Below are 16,952 nucleotides of genomic sequence, written 5' to 3' on the forward strand. Positions count from 1 at the left end.
ACCCTATAAAACGGACGGTGTCAATCAAAAGTGTCGCTGGTTCCACTGAAAAAAAAAAGCACGCGCACACGGCTTTGTCAGCGGGAAAATGTAATGTTACAGCTCTAGGAAGAAGGGAGGGAAAGGTGAAAGCGCAGAAATCAAAAAAATAATAACATTGCACATTGCTTGATTGCACACCGCATAAGGGGTTAAGTGCTCGGCCGTGTCAGGTAGGGGCCAGTGTGACACTCAGTGCTGGCTTATTATACTATGGACATAGATGTGTCCACACTGCTCTGTGTCACCCACTGTACACAGCAGCCACAGAAGGGAATAGGAGGCAGCAATCCTTCATTTATTACCCTGAGCCGCTGCCTCACCCCTCTCCTGCCTGACTGTGAAGCGTCACCCTGCTGTCAGTGACTCCGGTATCCTGTACTTTATATACACCAGCCATTTCAGAAAACTTACTGAAGGACCTTAGTGATGTCACTGGTCATGTGTGCAGTAAGCAGCCAATCACGGGCATTGCCAGTCATCCCACATGTGCGCACTCCCTGCTCGCCGTCTCCTAGAGCTGCGGCCGTGACCTTCAGGCCAGGTGACGGATAGCAGGAGCGGAGCGGGATGGCGGAGGTGTCGGAGCGCGGGCTGTACGTGGCGGTGCTGCTCAGCTTTGCCGCCGGGGTCCTTGTCGGTTGGCAGGCGAACAGACAGCGCAGGAAGTACCTGGACTGGAGAAGGAAGAGGCTGCACGACAAGCTGGTGGAGACCCAGAAGAGGCTGGACCTGTCCTAGTGCGGAGCCGGCGCCCTGCCTCTGCCCAGTGACTGAGCAGCAGGTATTACTGCGCACTCCTCACAGCTATAGAGTCTACAGTATGGACACGGACAGTCACTGGGGTGGGAGGTCACTTCAAGAAATAAAGTTGCAAAATTCAAAATGTACAAAACTGTAATGGGGGCAGATCCCCCCCCCCCCCCCCCCCGCAGCAGTGTATCAGCATGACTGCATAGGAGATAACGGTGAGCAGCTCAGCGCCACTTCATTAGCCCCCAGAAAAACATCCACACTTTCTCTATGCAGAGAAGCGCTGGATTATTCTGCCAGGTAAAACCACAAGCAGCGCCATATTATACACAGCACACCGTCTAGAGTAGGTCCGCTCGTATTACCTACTGGGGTCTCCCTGAGCTGTCATGGAGTCGCAGCTGCAGGGAGGGCGCTCTAAGGCGATGTACGCACGATCAGGAATAGCTTGCAGACATTTCTGCAGCGTTTCTGAATCTCTTGGCAGCAAAAACGCTGCAATAAAATCAACAGCTTTTTTTATGCATTTTGGCCTGCGTTATCTCCAATGCATTGTATAGGAAAAACGCAGGGTAAAACGCACAAAGAATGGACATGCTGCTTCTTTTTGTGCACATGAAATTCAGTCAGGAAAAATCTTGATCATGTGCACAGATCTTGCGAAATGTCATAGGAAATGATGGGATGAGGTATGCAATGCGTTTTTGGCCCATTTCTGCACAGAAAAAACGCACCAAAAATGCTCTGTGTGCACATAGCCTAAATATGTGACTTAACCGTAGAGGGGCTCTCTGAATGTGCCACCCATAACCGTAGAGGGACTCACCGAATGTGCCACCCATAACCGTAGAGGGACTCACCGAATGTGCCACCCATAACCGTAGAGGGGCTCCCCGAATGTGCCACCCATAACCGTAGAGGGGCTCCCCGAATGTGCCACCCATAACCGTAGAGGGGCTCTCTGAATGTGCCACCCATAACCGTAGAGGGGCTCTCTGAATGTGCCACCCATAACCGTAGAGGGGTGCTCTGAATGTGCCACCCATTACCGTAGAGGGGCTCTCTGAATGTGCCACCCATAACCGTAGAGGGGCTCCCCGAATGTGCCACCCATAACCGTAGAGGGGCTCTCTGAATGTGCCACCCATAACCGTAGAGGGGCTCTCTGAATGTGCCACCCATAACCGTAGAGGGGTGCTCTGAATGTGCCACCCATTACCGTAGAGGGGCTCTCTGAATGTGCCACCCATAACCGTAGAGGGGCTCTCTGAATGTGCCATCCATAACCGTAGAGGGGCGCTCTGAATGTGCCACCCATAACCGTAGAGGGGCTCTCTGAATGTGCCTCTCATAACCACATGTACAGTACTGTACTAAAATTTTAAGCAGGTATGGAAAATTTTTAACAACCAAGAATGCTTTAAAATAGCTGTGATCGATTGTAATGATTTATTTTTTTTTATCAGTTGCCAAAAACCAAACTGAATGAACAAAACAGAAATCTAAATCATATCACTATTTGCTGTGACCGCCCTTTTTCCCCTTTAAATTAGCATCATCCTTCAAGGTTAACTTCCACAAAGTCAGGGGTTTTGTAGGATTATAGTCAGATGTATGAGTAACTAATTATACCAAACAGGCATATAATGATCACCATTTTTATGGCTCACGAAGACATCTGTGCAACCCGGTCCAAGCATGTACCAGATGTGGTGCATCATCCCAAGTATGACACCTTTGTATACTTCTATAAGGCTGTCACGCTGAGGTCCGGGGACCCGCAGTCAGTCTGTGCCTTGACTGTGTTTCATGGATGTCTTCATAAGCCCTTATATATAGGTTAAAATACAGTTATAAACAGAAACAACTGTGTAGGAGGCTTATAACTGGGTGAGGAAGAGCCAAACTCTGCTACCACGGTGAGGTTGTGGAAGACAGTTTCATCTCACAGATCATACACCATGGCAAGACTAAACACAGCAACAAGACATGAAGTTGTTATACACAGGGCTGTAAAGTTGGTAAGCCAAACCACCGACTCCACGACTCTGACTCCCTCATACACGGCTCATGTTTAAGTGATAAATTTACTCTAGCACAGATTCATCTCAGCTAAAAGTCTAGACCCTTAGATCAGGAATAGGACATTTCATAACTTTCCCAAATTCTTAGGAAATATATTCCCCATAAACTGCATTGAACTACTGTACCCAATTTATTATATATTTTCGGAGTTTGAGTCGGTCCATTTTATACCGACTCCGACTCCACAGCCCTGGTTATACAGCAGATCTGCCTAAAACTATTGCACAGTACTGTATGCCCATTGGTTTGAACCCACAGACATCCGCTTATTATAGGTAAATGAAGGTTTAGTTTTAAGGAGGTTGTCCAAAACTGGAAAAATATGACTTTGTTCATTCAAAAACAACACCACACCTGAACATGGATTGCGGCTGGAATTACAGTTCAGTTCTATTAACCCCTTCACACTACATGAAGGATGTATAAATGTCATGGAGCATGTCAGGGACATACAAAAAAGTGTTGAAAAGCCGTTGATTACTACTACTATGCGTTGTTTCTATCTGCAATATATCGGATACAAAATAATCATTCCACTCCTAGGTTCTTTGTGAATAGTTTCTGTACAGAGGTTATATTATGATAGATAACCTCTTTAATATTCAGCCGTGTGCAAATTGCTGATATTGACTGGGCCTGAGGTCACCACAGTGAGGGTCACGCTGGCTGATGGAGCGAGATCCTGGCTACTGACCCCCTTCTATAACATATATGCTAATTTGTCATATTAATAGCGTTGCACATTAATGTTTTACAACCCCTGCAATGTATGCACAGAAAGTGGTATCTAAGAACTAGAATAACCTGCTCTTTGTTTCTGTCCCTTTTTTTAATAGAACATGAAGAGAAGATAAAGGAAGAGCTGCTTGGAGATGCCATTATGTTTTGACACAGAAACCATTTTTATCTTTTAAATTTTGTACAGAACAGAATTGTAATGTTTATAAGTAAATTTCTGAATATTTGACAACTTGGCCTTGTTGTTTGTGTTTTATTCTATTTTCAACAGACTGCTGAAATACTTCTGTTTTATGATATGAAATCAAGGATTTTAATTTTGTGCTCACAGCAGTAAAAAAACAAAGTGCTAGTGCTTAGTTGGTCCTCAATGGCCTGTGCTTCCTTCTCCTCTCCTCAGAGCAGACATTTCTGACCATCGCCCGTGTGCTAAGGACAGGACCTGGTAGCACAGACTAGTGGGTACAGGACCTGCATGGATTACTCACGGTGGATATTCTTTCTATTATTTTTTTTATTGAGCCTTTTTTGGAATACATCTTATCAGTTGGAAAATACCTTTATACTTAAAGGGTTTGACTGCTATTTTAAGATGAGATATATGATCAGTGGGGGTGCGACATCTGACCCCCTGCTGTTATCGGCATGCAGCAGCTCTGTCATTTCTATAGTGGTCACGGTCGACATCAATAAAAACGTAGTGACCAAACTCTTTCTCGATCACTTTATCATAAACTATGCTACAAGTCATTAAGGGAAAAGATCAGATGTTCTGACTATCCTCTACAAAGACTAAGTTTGTGAGCAAAAACTATAACCAAGCTCAGTGATTGGCTGCAGACCTCACATGTTCCTGAGCCATTATGTCATGTCTGCTACATTACGTGCAGAGCCATATGGGACCAAGAAGTGTTGGAATTGGGGCAGTGGAGAATTATTATTATTTATTATTATAGCGCCATTTATTCCATGGCACTTTACATGTGAAGAAGGGGTATACATACAAGAACAATTACAATAATCTTGAACACAATGTGACGGCGACTGGTACAGGAGGAGCGAGGACCCTGCCCGCGAGGGCTCACAGTCTACAAGGGAAGGGTGAGGATACAGTAGGTGAGGGTAGAGCTGGTCGTGCAGCATTATTTGTGGAGTGGTGGTTACTGCAGGTTGTAGGCTTGTCTTAAGAGGTGGGTCTTCAGGCTCTTTTTGAAGGTTTCCACGGTCGACGAGAGTCTGATGTGTTGGGGTAGAGAGTTCCAGAGTAGAGGGGAAGCACGGGAGAAATCTTGTATGCGATTGTGGGAGGAGGAGATTAGAGGGGAGTAGAGCAGGAGATCTTGTGAGGATCGGAGCTTGCGTGCGGGTATGTAGCGGGAGACTAGGTCAGAGATATATGGAGGAGACAGGTTGTGAATGGCTTTGTATGTCATGGTTAGGGTTTTGAACTGGAGTCTCTGGGCAATGGGGAGCCAGTGAAGAGATTGACAAAGAGGAGAGGCCGGGGAATAGCTTGGGGACAGGTGGATTAGTCGGGCAGCAGAGTTTAGGATGGATTGGAGGGGTGCAAGAGTGTTGAAAGGGAGGCCACAGAGCAGGAGGTTTCAGTAGTCAAGGCGGGAGATGATGAGGGCATGCACTAGTGTTTTTGCAGATTCATGGTTGAGGAATGTGAGGATCCGGGAGATATTTTTGAGTTGGAGTCGTCAGGAAGTGGAAAGGGCTTGGATATGTGGTTTGAAGGAGTGTTCAGAGTCCAGCGTTACCCCAAGGCAGCGAGCCTGAGGGACTGGGGACAGTGGGCAGCCATTGACTATGATGGATAGGTCAGTTGGGGGGGTTGAATGAGATGGCGGAAAGATGATGAATTTTGTTTTGTCCATGTTAAGTTTTAGAAATCTAGCAGAGAAGAAGGATGAAATAGCAGACAGACACCCGAAACACAGTGTCTGCTAATTGAGATTTTGGTTTTGGCTTTTATCCTAAGTCATGTGACAAGGCTCGTTAAAGAGACGATATTGACTTTTAGGATTGCTACTTCCTATAGACGGCACTAGAGTTCTAGTTCTCTTCTTTATGAAGAGACAATTTGCAGCTATTCAAATACTTTTTGCTGTTTATTTCTCATGATTTGTGCACTCTAATTTTTATGCTATTTTTTTATTCTGTTTTTTTTGTGGGGGGGAATGTAAATGGGGATAAAAAAAAAAAAGAAATACGTGTTTGATTTTCAATTTTTTTTTATTTAAGACAAAAAGAGCAAATTAAAACAATTTTTTTTACCTATTTTTTTCTTGCCTTTTCTTTCATTTTTTTTTCATTTCACACTTTGGGCCCATTGGAGGACATTTAAGTACATGTATTTATTGCAGATTCTGCCTCCACGTCCGCTGCAGAGTTTATCTGGGTTGGCTGCCTGGGTACCCAGTGATCATTAAGAAGGTAAGTACTGGTGATGCTTCTGTTTCCTGACATTATACACTGTGCTCGTTCAGTGTTTGCAAATATAGTGATGAGCGAGTATGTTCTGTTAACCCTTTCGGCGAGTATGCTCGGGCTGAGCTCCGAGTATTTACAGCTCCTCGGTGATGTGTTTGGGTATGTGCACACGATGCAGAAATGAAGCAGAAAATTTCTGCATCATTTCTGTATCTCCCTGGCAGAAAAAACGCATGCAGATTGTGCATGCGTTTTTCCTGCAGAATACATGCGGATTCACATGCGTTTCCACATGCAGATTGACAAGCGCTTTCCAGGCGATTTTAGCATCGCCTGGAAAGTGCTTGACAACTAGGTCACACTATATAAATCCATGCAAACAGCATGGATTTATATCGTGTGACCCGAGATAGTGTATATACTTACCTCCGATGGCCCGCGCTGTCCTGCTTTACACTCCGTTCTCCCGGCTGCCGGCAACTTTGAATTGAAAGACCTGCCGACGTCAGCGTCACGTGACCCGTCACATGACTCTGACGTCAGCGCAGGTCCTTCAACTCACTGCAAGTGCCGGGAACCAAGCAGGAGCGGTGCGCGGGCCGACAGATGGTAAGTATATATATATTTTTTATTTTATTCTTGTTTTACAGCTTTTTTAATGGTACCTGGGTGTGGAGGAGACTCTCCTCTTCTCCACACTCGGGTACCATCCGCACATTAGAACGCGCCAATTACGCAAGTACAGATGCAGTCTTGCGGAATTGGCGCGTTATAATGCAAGTCAATGGCGGCGAAAACGCCGCGTTTACGCAAAATTAATTGACATGCTGCGGATTTTTGAGCGCAGCGTTTACGCTGCGGAAAAATCCGCATCATGGGTACAGCGCATGCGGATTTCAATTGGGGAACATTGCTGCCCTTCTACCATGCGTTTTTCATGCGTTTCCGCGGCGTTTACGCAACTGCGGAAACGCATTAAATACGCATCGTGTGAACTCAGCCTTTGAATCACTCCCGTGTGCATGATTTGCGACTGTTTGACAGCTTTATTATATGTGAGGAATGTGTAAGAAAATGTGTTTCAAACAATGGTCAGGAAGGCAGAAGTTGTAATAAACCATATCTGCTTCTCTGTGCGGAGTCCAGCTGTTTCTATGGTTTAGCGGTGCGCTCTCGGGATACATATTTTTAAATTAAATTTAGCATTTCAGAAAATAACATAAGTATACAATACTAGGAGATAAGGAATAATTTGTGAATACTTCCCGCGCTGCTAAAGATAGAAGACATCCTTACTCAAGAGTTTATTCCAACATGCGTTTTTTATTTTCAATGCATTTTGAAGTGTCGAGCACTTCTTCAGGAAATGACCACATACAGAATTTGTGCTACTTTTCTCCTTAGTGTTTTATCAACTATACAATACTATCAGATGCAGTCTTCAGGAAAAATACACAGCGGTTACTTCTAGTGAGTAATGGGTGACTTTGTTGCTCATGGTAGATGTTCTTTTTCTTCATATTCATTTGAGCCAGACCATGAATAATTCTTCGAGCTACATGTCATCTCTTCAGATTTTGGTGTCCAGATCCTTGGCTCTACAGATACACGTATGTAGACAGAAGGAGGGAGGAGCTAGATGCAGAGCTCCTCCCCCTCCCGTCTAAATAGAATTGTATCTGTAGCAGCTGCCATCTCCTATCTCAGTAATGGGAGAGTCTTCACTACAGATTTTACATCAAAATTGAGACTTTTGATAATAACTGATCAATTCTGACAGAGAGAAGCAAATCTGATATGAAATAAGCTACTTTGTAATATATGTTATGTACTATTGATTTAATAAATAAAAATGACATTTACGCTGGTTTCCTCACTCATGAATGGTGGAAGAAAATGGTGGCAGGAGAAAGATTTACTCACAAATAGGCAATAAGCTTATTGGTTGCTGAATCTCTTAAAGGCAATAGGCTTGGGGGTTACAACTCGAACTGGCATAAAATCAGCAGGTGTCTTGTACTCGTGAGTCGTGACCATGCGGTGCAGTACCTGTGTCTCTGAATGCAGCACACTTTCTCTCGGCTGAGTTCAGCCTCCTCTTCTGGTAGTATGACTGCAGTAGCATGTCTGGTGATCTGCACTTTTATGGTATACTCATACAAATACTGTTGTGTCAAAACTATTTACTTGCAAGCATCAGCATACAGCCTTTCTCTGCCGTGACTATTTCCTTGCCCTTATATATAGCTTCTACTCGGGACTCTGTCAGCACAGAATGATTGTTGAAACCAAGTACAGGCGTTCAGTGCTTCAAGGTGGGGCCAATCATTTATATACACCTTCCCACCTACTTCTTGATTACATCTATCTCCACCCTTCTCTCATCTATGAAGCCAGAGTTGTCAGTCAAAGAAGAGAAGGGGTGTGGTGATAACATGCAGGTGGGAAAGTGCATGTAAATGACTGACCACACCATGATGCACCAAGTGCCTGTACTTGGTTTGCGTAAAAAAAACAAAACTTATTTCTGTATAGTTTTCTATCGAGGACTTCTTATCAGATGCGATTGATCAAAGTATCAATATCACGATACTCTTATAAAAAAAGTATCGATTTATTCTTAGATTGTCCATTAAAAAGAATGATTGCAATAGTTACATAAAATAGTTACAAAGTGATTGTCCATTTATCCTTAATTAGCTTAATAGTTGAGATTCACCCATCTTTTCCTGGGATCCTGGATGGTAGATTGCGTCTGTCTGTGTCCAGCACGTGTCTCAGGATGATGATAAAGGACGTGTCTCCTTGGGCCTACATCAGCAGCTGTTTTCTTCACACATAGATTCTCGTCCTGTGTCCTGTGAAATGGCAAGAGCGCCCCTCTGTCTCTAATATGGGCTTATATAGGCCCCCCCCCATAGCACCTGTTCTTCTGCATATGGTACTGAACTAAAAATACACACACAAATAGCGCATGTCATTTAGAAACCCTAGCACGATGGCTGATGCAATCTTATGCAATGTATGGTACAGGATTTAGAATAAAATGAATATCCGTAATTAATATTTAACAGTTTGAACAGTCATTGTCATTCCCAATTCCCTTTAAAGGAATCCTTTCTGCTCCTTCTGTGGTTGTACTCCTCTACAATGCTGGTGCTCTCTGTTGCAGGTGGGGTGGTCTGTCCTGGGACAACCTAGTACATGACAGTCGGAAGTACTCTGTTAATTGCTTGAGTGCTCAGTTGTGCTCACCTGTGGCTCATACTATAGCCTTGGTGTAGAACAGCACCATATGTAACAAGGCGCCCCTACATTAAGCGTGAGGCATTTTCTCTGCTGCACTCCGCAGCTCTCCTACCGGGCTGTCCATCTGCATGTGCTGATCTCTATTAGCAGTAAAAAAGGACCTACTTATGGAACCTGTCCTGATACACTGGGGGTAATTGAGGAAGGACCTACATTTTAATGCTGACTTCATGCTGCCCTCAGAACCAGCCATGTCACCAGCAACGCCATGTATGTAAGTACAATGGGCATGACTCTGCCTGGATAAAGGTACAGCAGGAGAATACCCAACATGAATCAGGACAAAACATTCTAACATTTGCATAAATAAGACATTTGCGTAGCATTAAGGCAACTTTGGCAATGAGATGGTATCTATAGCAACCAGGTCAATGGTAACCTATGTTGACAACTAAGTATATGACAGCCCCATCATCTTTAATGTGTATTGGGGCTCGAGTGATGCAATAAATATCTGAAGTCAACTCTGGTCAGTGCTGCGATTTACGCTTGTGACATCTTTTTATAGCAATAAATGTCCTTCTATAAAAAAGGAAAGTTGTAAGTAGCTGACGTTGTTGCCGGGGTTGTCCTTATCTCACTGTTACATTCTGAATTCTTCTAATAGTTTGGAATATATTATCAGTGGAACACAAGGCCACAGGGGTGGAAGGAGTTACTGTATATGTGCTATAGAAGCCCTGCTCACTAGTGAGGCTCATGTACACAGCTACATTAGAGGGAGTACTAAGGATGCCATAGAGGTGCGTGATCCAACAACTTCAAGAGCACCTGTCAGCAGGATTGTGCTAATTAAACCACATACACTTTCAGGTGGGCACCGTTACACTGAGTAAAATTATACCTTTGATGATGAAAACGTCCAGTGGTTCTATTGTAATCTTTATTTTCAGTTGTGCCATAATGATATACAGTGCCTACAAGTAGTATTCAACCCCCTGCAGATTTAGCTGGTTTGATAAGATGCAAATAAGTTAGAGCCTTCAAACTGCAAACGAGAGTAGGTTTTATGAACAGAAGCATAAATCTTACAAACCAAAAAGTTATGTTGCTCAGTTGAATTCTATTAAATTTTAAACATAAAAGTGTGGGTCAATTATTATACAACCCCTATGTTTAATATTTTGTGGAATAACCCTTGTTTGCAATTACAGCTAATAATCGTCTTTTATAAGACCTGATCAGGCCGGCACAGGTCTGTGGAGTTATCTTGGCCCACTCCTCCATGCAGATCTTCTCCAAGTTATCTAGGTTCTTTGGGTGTCTCATGTGGACTTTATTCTTGAGCTCCTTCCACAAGTTTTCAATTGGGTTAAGGTCAGGAGACTGACTAGGCCACTCCAACACCTTGACTTTTCCTTTTTGAACCAGGCCTTGGTTTTCTTGGCTGTGTGCTTTGGGTCGTTGTCTTGTTGGAAGATTAAATTACGACCCATCTTAAGATCCTTGATGGAGGAGCGGAGGTTCTTGGCCAAAATCTCCAGGTAGGCCGTGCTATCCATCTTCCCATGGATGCGGACCAGATGGCCAGGCCCCTTGGCAGAGAAACAGCCCCACAGCATGATGCTGCCACCACCATGCTTGACTGTAGGGATGGTATTCTTGGGGTCGTATGCAGTGCCATCCAGTCTCCAAACGTCACGTGTGTGGTTGGCACCAAAGATCTCGATCTTGGTCTCATCAGACCATAGAACCTTGAACCAGTCTGTCTCAGAGTCCTCCAAGTGATCATGAGCAAACTGTAGACGAGCCTTGACATGACGCTTTGAAAGTAAAGGTACCTTACGGGCTCGTCTGGAACGGAGACCATTGCGGTGGAGTACGTTACTTATGGTATTGACTGAATCCAATGTCCCCACTGCCATGAGATCTTCCCGGAGCTCCTTCCTTGTTGTCCTTGGGTTAGCCTTGACTCTTCGGACAAGCCTGGCCTCGGCACGGGAGGACACTTTCAAAGGCTGTCCTGGCCGTGGAAGGCTAACAGTAGTTCCATAAGCCTTCCACTTACGGATGATGCTCCCAACAGTGGAGACAGGTAGGCCCAACTCCTTGGAAAGGGTTTTGTACCCCTTGCCAGCCTTGTGACCCTCCACGATCTTGTCTCTGATGGCCTTGGAATGCTCCTTTGTCTTTCCCATGTTGACCATGTCTGAGTGCTGTTCACAAGTTTGGGGAGGGTCTTAAATAGTCAGAAAAGGCTGGCAAAAGAGATCTTTAATCCACACATGTGAAGCTCATTATTCTTGGTGCCTGAACTACTTCTTAATACTTTAGGGGGACCAAACAGAATTCTTGTGGTTTGAGGGGTTGAATAATAAATGACACTCTGAATTAACTTTTTACGTTTTAAAAAAAAAAAAATTCTAAAAAAATTTGCTGCAGTGCATTTCCCACTTCCAGGCTGATCTACAGTACAAATGTCACAATGCCAAGTTAATTCCGCATGTGTCAACCAGCTAAATCTGCAGGGGGTTGAATACTATTTGTAGGCACTGTACATGTTCTCTGGTGCTCTCATTATGTATTCATGTATGCCTATCTGTGCCTTCTGACAGGTCTCTGTGCTTTCAATGACATGACTACTATTTTAAATATTGCCTGTGTAATTTCTGTTCAAAACTGAAAATTTAAATCCCACAATATGGCTGCCGCGGCCCGCGCATGAGCAGAAGCACCTTTTGATTGCCAAGAGATGCTACTGCGCAAGCGCAGGTGCCATTTTGCTTCAGGAAAAAGAATTTGGGTGCAGCAATATGGCGCCGCGCATGCATGAGCCTGGTGTGAAAAAACTAAGAGGGAACCCCCTAATGGATATCTCTCTGAGCGCCTCTTCTTTCTGTGAACATTTCAGTGTTAGGCAATGTTCACACATGTTGGGTTTTTCAGCTTTTTTTGCTGCAGATTTTTATGCAAATTTTCAGCTGTGTTTTGCTGTACCAGCAAAGTCTGTGAGAAACCAGAATTATCTCTTCACACATCTTGTTTTTTTTTTTTCTGTGTATTTTGTGTCCTGGTTGGGGTTTTGGAAAATAGACCATGTCACTACTTTCAGAATTTTTTCACCCATAGGAAGTAATGGGTGGTGAAAAAAATCGCTGAAAAAACGAACCAATAACGCAGGTACATTTTTTCAGCGTTTTTGATGGCAAAATAGAATGGGTTCTTTTTTTTCACAGGACTTTATGTACATGTCTAAATAGATAGAAGGAAAGTGAAAAAAACGCTGAAAAAACGCAGCAAAAACCGCAGCAAAACCTGGGTTTTTGACGCAGCTGATTTCCTGCCAGAGATCAGTTTTGCTGCAGATTTCTGACATAAAAAAACCACATGTGGGAACATAGTCTAAAACAGTTTTCTGTAATGTGGAATTCTTTCTGTATTTCATGATGCCAGTGGGTCGAGCAGTATGAAAACCTGAATGAGGTAGTGTTAGATGAATCGGACAATTGCAGCAGAACTTTGAGGGAAAATCTGGAACGTGTAAATTCAGCCTTAGAGTAGAAGTGGATTTTCCTCTGTTCATTCACTTGCAATAAATCTACTTCACAACGTGAATTGACAAGGTCAGTGGGTTTGAGATCCACAGTGTGAGGGTGGTGGGTGTGGACCCAATGCCCCACTGGCCGGGTGTGTGAAGTGGCTACCCGCTCTTCACTAGAGCATCTGATGGTGAGGATAGGCTTGAGTTGTTAGGGTAGCCACCAGGTGCCCCTCCGGGGCAGTGCCTGGACCTGCAGCAGCTGACCAACGGGTCAGGGCAGGGATACAAGGCACCGAGGGCATAGGCATAGACGTGGTTGGGAAGTCCAAGGTCGGAGCAGACAGCACAGGTACAGAATACAAAGCCAAGGTCAGGAGCAGACAGAACGGGTACACAAGTCGGGTCGGTAGCAGGAGAGGCAATACAAACATGCACATAGTGGGGGATTCTAGGAGACGAACTGCACTATGAACCTAAGTTCAGGCACGGTGTGGAGCTGCCTAATATGATAGGCCAGGGAAGTTAAACTTTGCAGGACACACAGGGGTTAAATTCCTGCAGACAAAGTGTCTCAGATTGCTTATCAGACTATCTTATGGCCTTGTATCATGACTATTTCCCAATGTTATTCTACGTAATGGTTGTTTAATAAACTTTTTCTACTTTTATTGTATACGCTGTTGAAGGGTCCTTTCTTCCTATCGGTCTGTTGGTTCTTTTGGACCTTTTCATTAAATGAGAGTGTTCTTTGGATTTCTAAATTCCTGCAGAGTCTGGCTGTGCCTCCCTATAACCATGTACAGATTCTCAGCAAGAGGAGGATGCAGCCATGCTGGGAATGCTGCAAGAGGGCATTCAGTGTGATGTCCTGAGACTGAGAACAGCAGTGTCGTGAGCACAGTGAGTAGAACAGTGCTGAGAAAGCATGCGAGTTACCAGCGTGACACACAGCATGTCAATTTATGCTGCGAAAATCAATGTGAATGTCACCCTTTGCAATGGGATTCAAAGTAGGATTCCTTGTATGAAGGAAACCACACCACATTAGTACATGAGTACAGAACCACCACGTTGGTTTTGGTGGTGTATTCCTGTACTAATGATGGATCTGGTGCTGTGTTCATGTACTGATTGTGGTTCTGGTGATGTATTCATGTACTGATGATGATTCTGGTGATTTATTCATTAATTGTTCATGATTCTGGTTCTGTATTCATGTACTGATGATAGGTCTGGTTCTGTAATCTTGTATATACAGTACAGACCAAAAGTTTGGACACACCTTCTCATTTAAAGATTTTTCTGTATTTTCATGACTATGAAAATTGTACATTCACACTGAATGCATCAAAACTATGAATTAACACATGTGGAATTATATACTTAACAAAAAAAGTGTGAAACAACTGAAAATATGTCTTATATTCTAGGTTCTTCAAAGTAGCCACCTTTTGCTTTGATGACTGCTTTGCACACTATTGGCATTCTCTTGATGAGCTTCAAGAGGTAGTCACCGGAAATGGTCTTCCAACAATCTTGAAGGAGTTCCCAGAGATGCTTAGCACTTGTTGGCCCTTTTGCCTTCACTCTGCGGTCCAGCTCACCCCAAACCATCTCGATTGGGTTCAAGTCTGGTGACTGTGGAGGCCAGGTCATCTGGCGTAGCACCCCATCACTCTCCTCCTTGGTCAAATAGCCCTTACACAGCCTGGAGGTGTGTTTGGGGTCATTGTCCTGTTGAAAAATAAATGATGGTCCAACTAAACGCAAGCCGGATGGAATAGCATGCTGCTGCAAGATGCTGTGGTAGCCATGCTGGTTCAGTATGCCTTCAATTTTGAATAAATCCCCAACAGTGTCACCAGCAAAGTACCCCCACACCATCACACCTCCTCTTCCATGCTTCACGGTGGGAACCAGGCATGTAGAGTCCATCCGTTCACCTTTTCTGCGTCGCACAAAGACACAGCGGTTGGAATCAAAGATCTCAAATTTGGACTCATCAGACCAAAGCACAGATTTCCACTGGTCTAGTGTCCATTCCTTATGTTCTTTATCCCAAACAAGTCTCTTCTGCTTGTTGCCTGTCCTTAGAAGTGGTTTCCTAGCAGCTATTTTACCATGAAGGCCTGCTGCACAAAGTCTCCTCTTAACAGTTGTTGTAGAGATGTGTCTGCTGCTAGAACTCTGTGTGGCATTGACCTGGTCTCTAATCTGAGCTGCTGTTAACCTGCGATTTCTGAGGCTGGTGACTCGGATAAACTTATCCTTAGAAGCAGAGGTGACTCTTGGTCTTCCTTTCCTGGGGCGGTCCTCATGTGAGCCAGTTTCTTTGTAGCGCTTGATGGTTTTTGCAACTGCACTTGGGGACACTTTCAAAGTTTGCCCAATTTTTCGGACTGACTGACCTTCATTTCTTAAAGTAATGATGGCCACTCGTTTTTCTTTACTTAGCTGCTCTTTTCTTGCCAAAATACAAATTCTAACAGTCTATTCAGTAGGACTATCAGCTGTGTATCCACCTGACTTCTGCACAACACAACTGATGGTCCCAACCCCATTTATAAGGCAAGAAATCCCACTTATTAAACCTGACAGGGCACACCTGTGAAGTGAAAACCATTTCTGGTGACTACCTTTTGAAGCTCATCAAGAGAATGCCAAGAGTGTGCAAAGCAGTCATCAAAGCAAAAGGTGGCTACTTTGAAGAACCTAGAATATAAGACATATTTTCAGTTGTTTCACACTTTTTTGTTAAGTATATAATTCCACATGTGTTAATTCATAGTTTTGATGCCTTCAGTGTGAATGTACAATTTTCATAGTCATGAAAATACAGAAAAATCTTTAAATGAGAAGGTGTGTCCAAACTTTTGGTCTGTACTTTAGATGATGGTTCTGTATTCATGTACTGATGATTCTGAAGCTGTATTCATATACTCTTGTAGCTTCTGTTGATGGATTTGGTGCAGTATTTATTTACAGATCGTGGTTCTGGTGCTGTATTCATGTACTGATGGTGGTTATGGTGATGAATTCATGTATTGATGGTCATTCTGGTGATGAATTCATGTAATGAAGATGGTTCTGGTGATGCATTCATGTACTGATGAAGGTTCTGGTGATGCATTCATGTAATGATGATGGTTCTGGTGATATATTAATGTACTGATGGTCGTTCTGGTGCTGCATTCATGTAATGATGATGGTTCTGGTGATATATTAAAGTACTGATTGTCGTTCTAGTGCTGCATTCATGTAATGATGATGGTTCTGGTGATATATTAAAGTACTGATTGTCGTTCTAGTGCTGCATTCATGTAATGATGATGGTTCTGGTGATATATTAATGTACTGATGGTTGTTCTGGTGCTGCATTCATGTAATGATGATGGTTCTGGTGATATATTAAAGTACTGATTGTCGTTCTAGTGCTGCATTCATGTAATGATGATGGTTCTGGTACTGTTTTTTTTTTAAGGTTCCATTCAGCATCCGGCCTTGCAACACCTGCTACTTCTCCTGTCGATCAGAGTGGACTCTGAGTTGAACTATATCCCAGCATCTCTATAACTTCATTCAACGAACACTACTTGGACACGCGACTTCTAACAGTGTCTCCGACCTTGCCTCTCCCCCCTCCCCTGTGTCCCCAAACAAAATTGCAGCACAGTCTAGAGCCTTGCAGTTTACCTTTACTCAGGTTTACTCGGCAATGGTTCCTTTTTAAAATGATAGGTCCTAGCCAGTTACCCAATATAACCAATCTGCTGAAGTCAACGCCACTATTATGGGACAGTAAACACGCAAGGTTAACCAGAACTGGCAGTGTATAACCTGCAGTAGCCTGAGCCTCTCATCATCAGAATATAAACTGGTCCCTCTCTCCCAGTATTTTCCCAATAAGATGAGTATACGACTGACTGTAATGATAATTTCCACTTCCTCGGCCCTTACAGTGAAGCCTCAGAGCAGTCTCATGGCGAGAGTCACTATATTACAGGCATTCAGTTTACAGCACGTATCTCTATCGCCACCAAGTGGTAGAAAACGGAACTGTATTCTGATCGTTCACTGCAGTCATGGCCGAGATTGTTTCTATGGTAAC

At 43.7% G+C, this 16,952-nt stretch overlaps 1 protein-coding gene across 1 annotated transcript; it reads left to right on the forward strand.

Moving 5' to 3' along the window:
- Positions 1–478: 478 nt before the first annotated feature.
- Positions 479–3,847, forward strand: MTLN (mitoregulin). The gene is made up of 2 exons (XM_073672533.1): positions 479–823; positions 3,714–3,847. Exon 1 carries the CDS (start codon positions 610–612, stop codon positions 778–780), a length of 171 nt encoding a protein of 56 aa, XP_073528634.1. The 5' UTR covers positions 479–609; the 3' UTR covers positions 781–823; positions 3,714–3,847.
- Positions 3,848–16,952: the final 13,105 nt, after the last annotated feature.

The sequence above is a fragment of the Phyllobates terribilis genome, unplaced genomic scaffold, assembly GCF_046119375.1.
Source record: "Phyllobates terribilis strain yellow unplaced genomic scaffold, ASM4611937v1 Scaffold_3__8_contigs__length_932513732, whole genome shotgun sequence".
NCBI classification, from domain to species: domain Eukaryota; kingdom Metazoa; phylum Chordata; class Amphibia; order Anura; family Dendrobatidae; genus Phyllobates; species Phyllobates terribilis.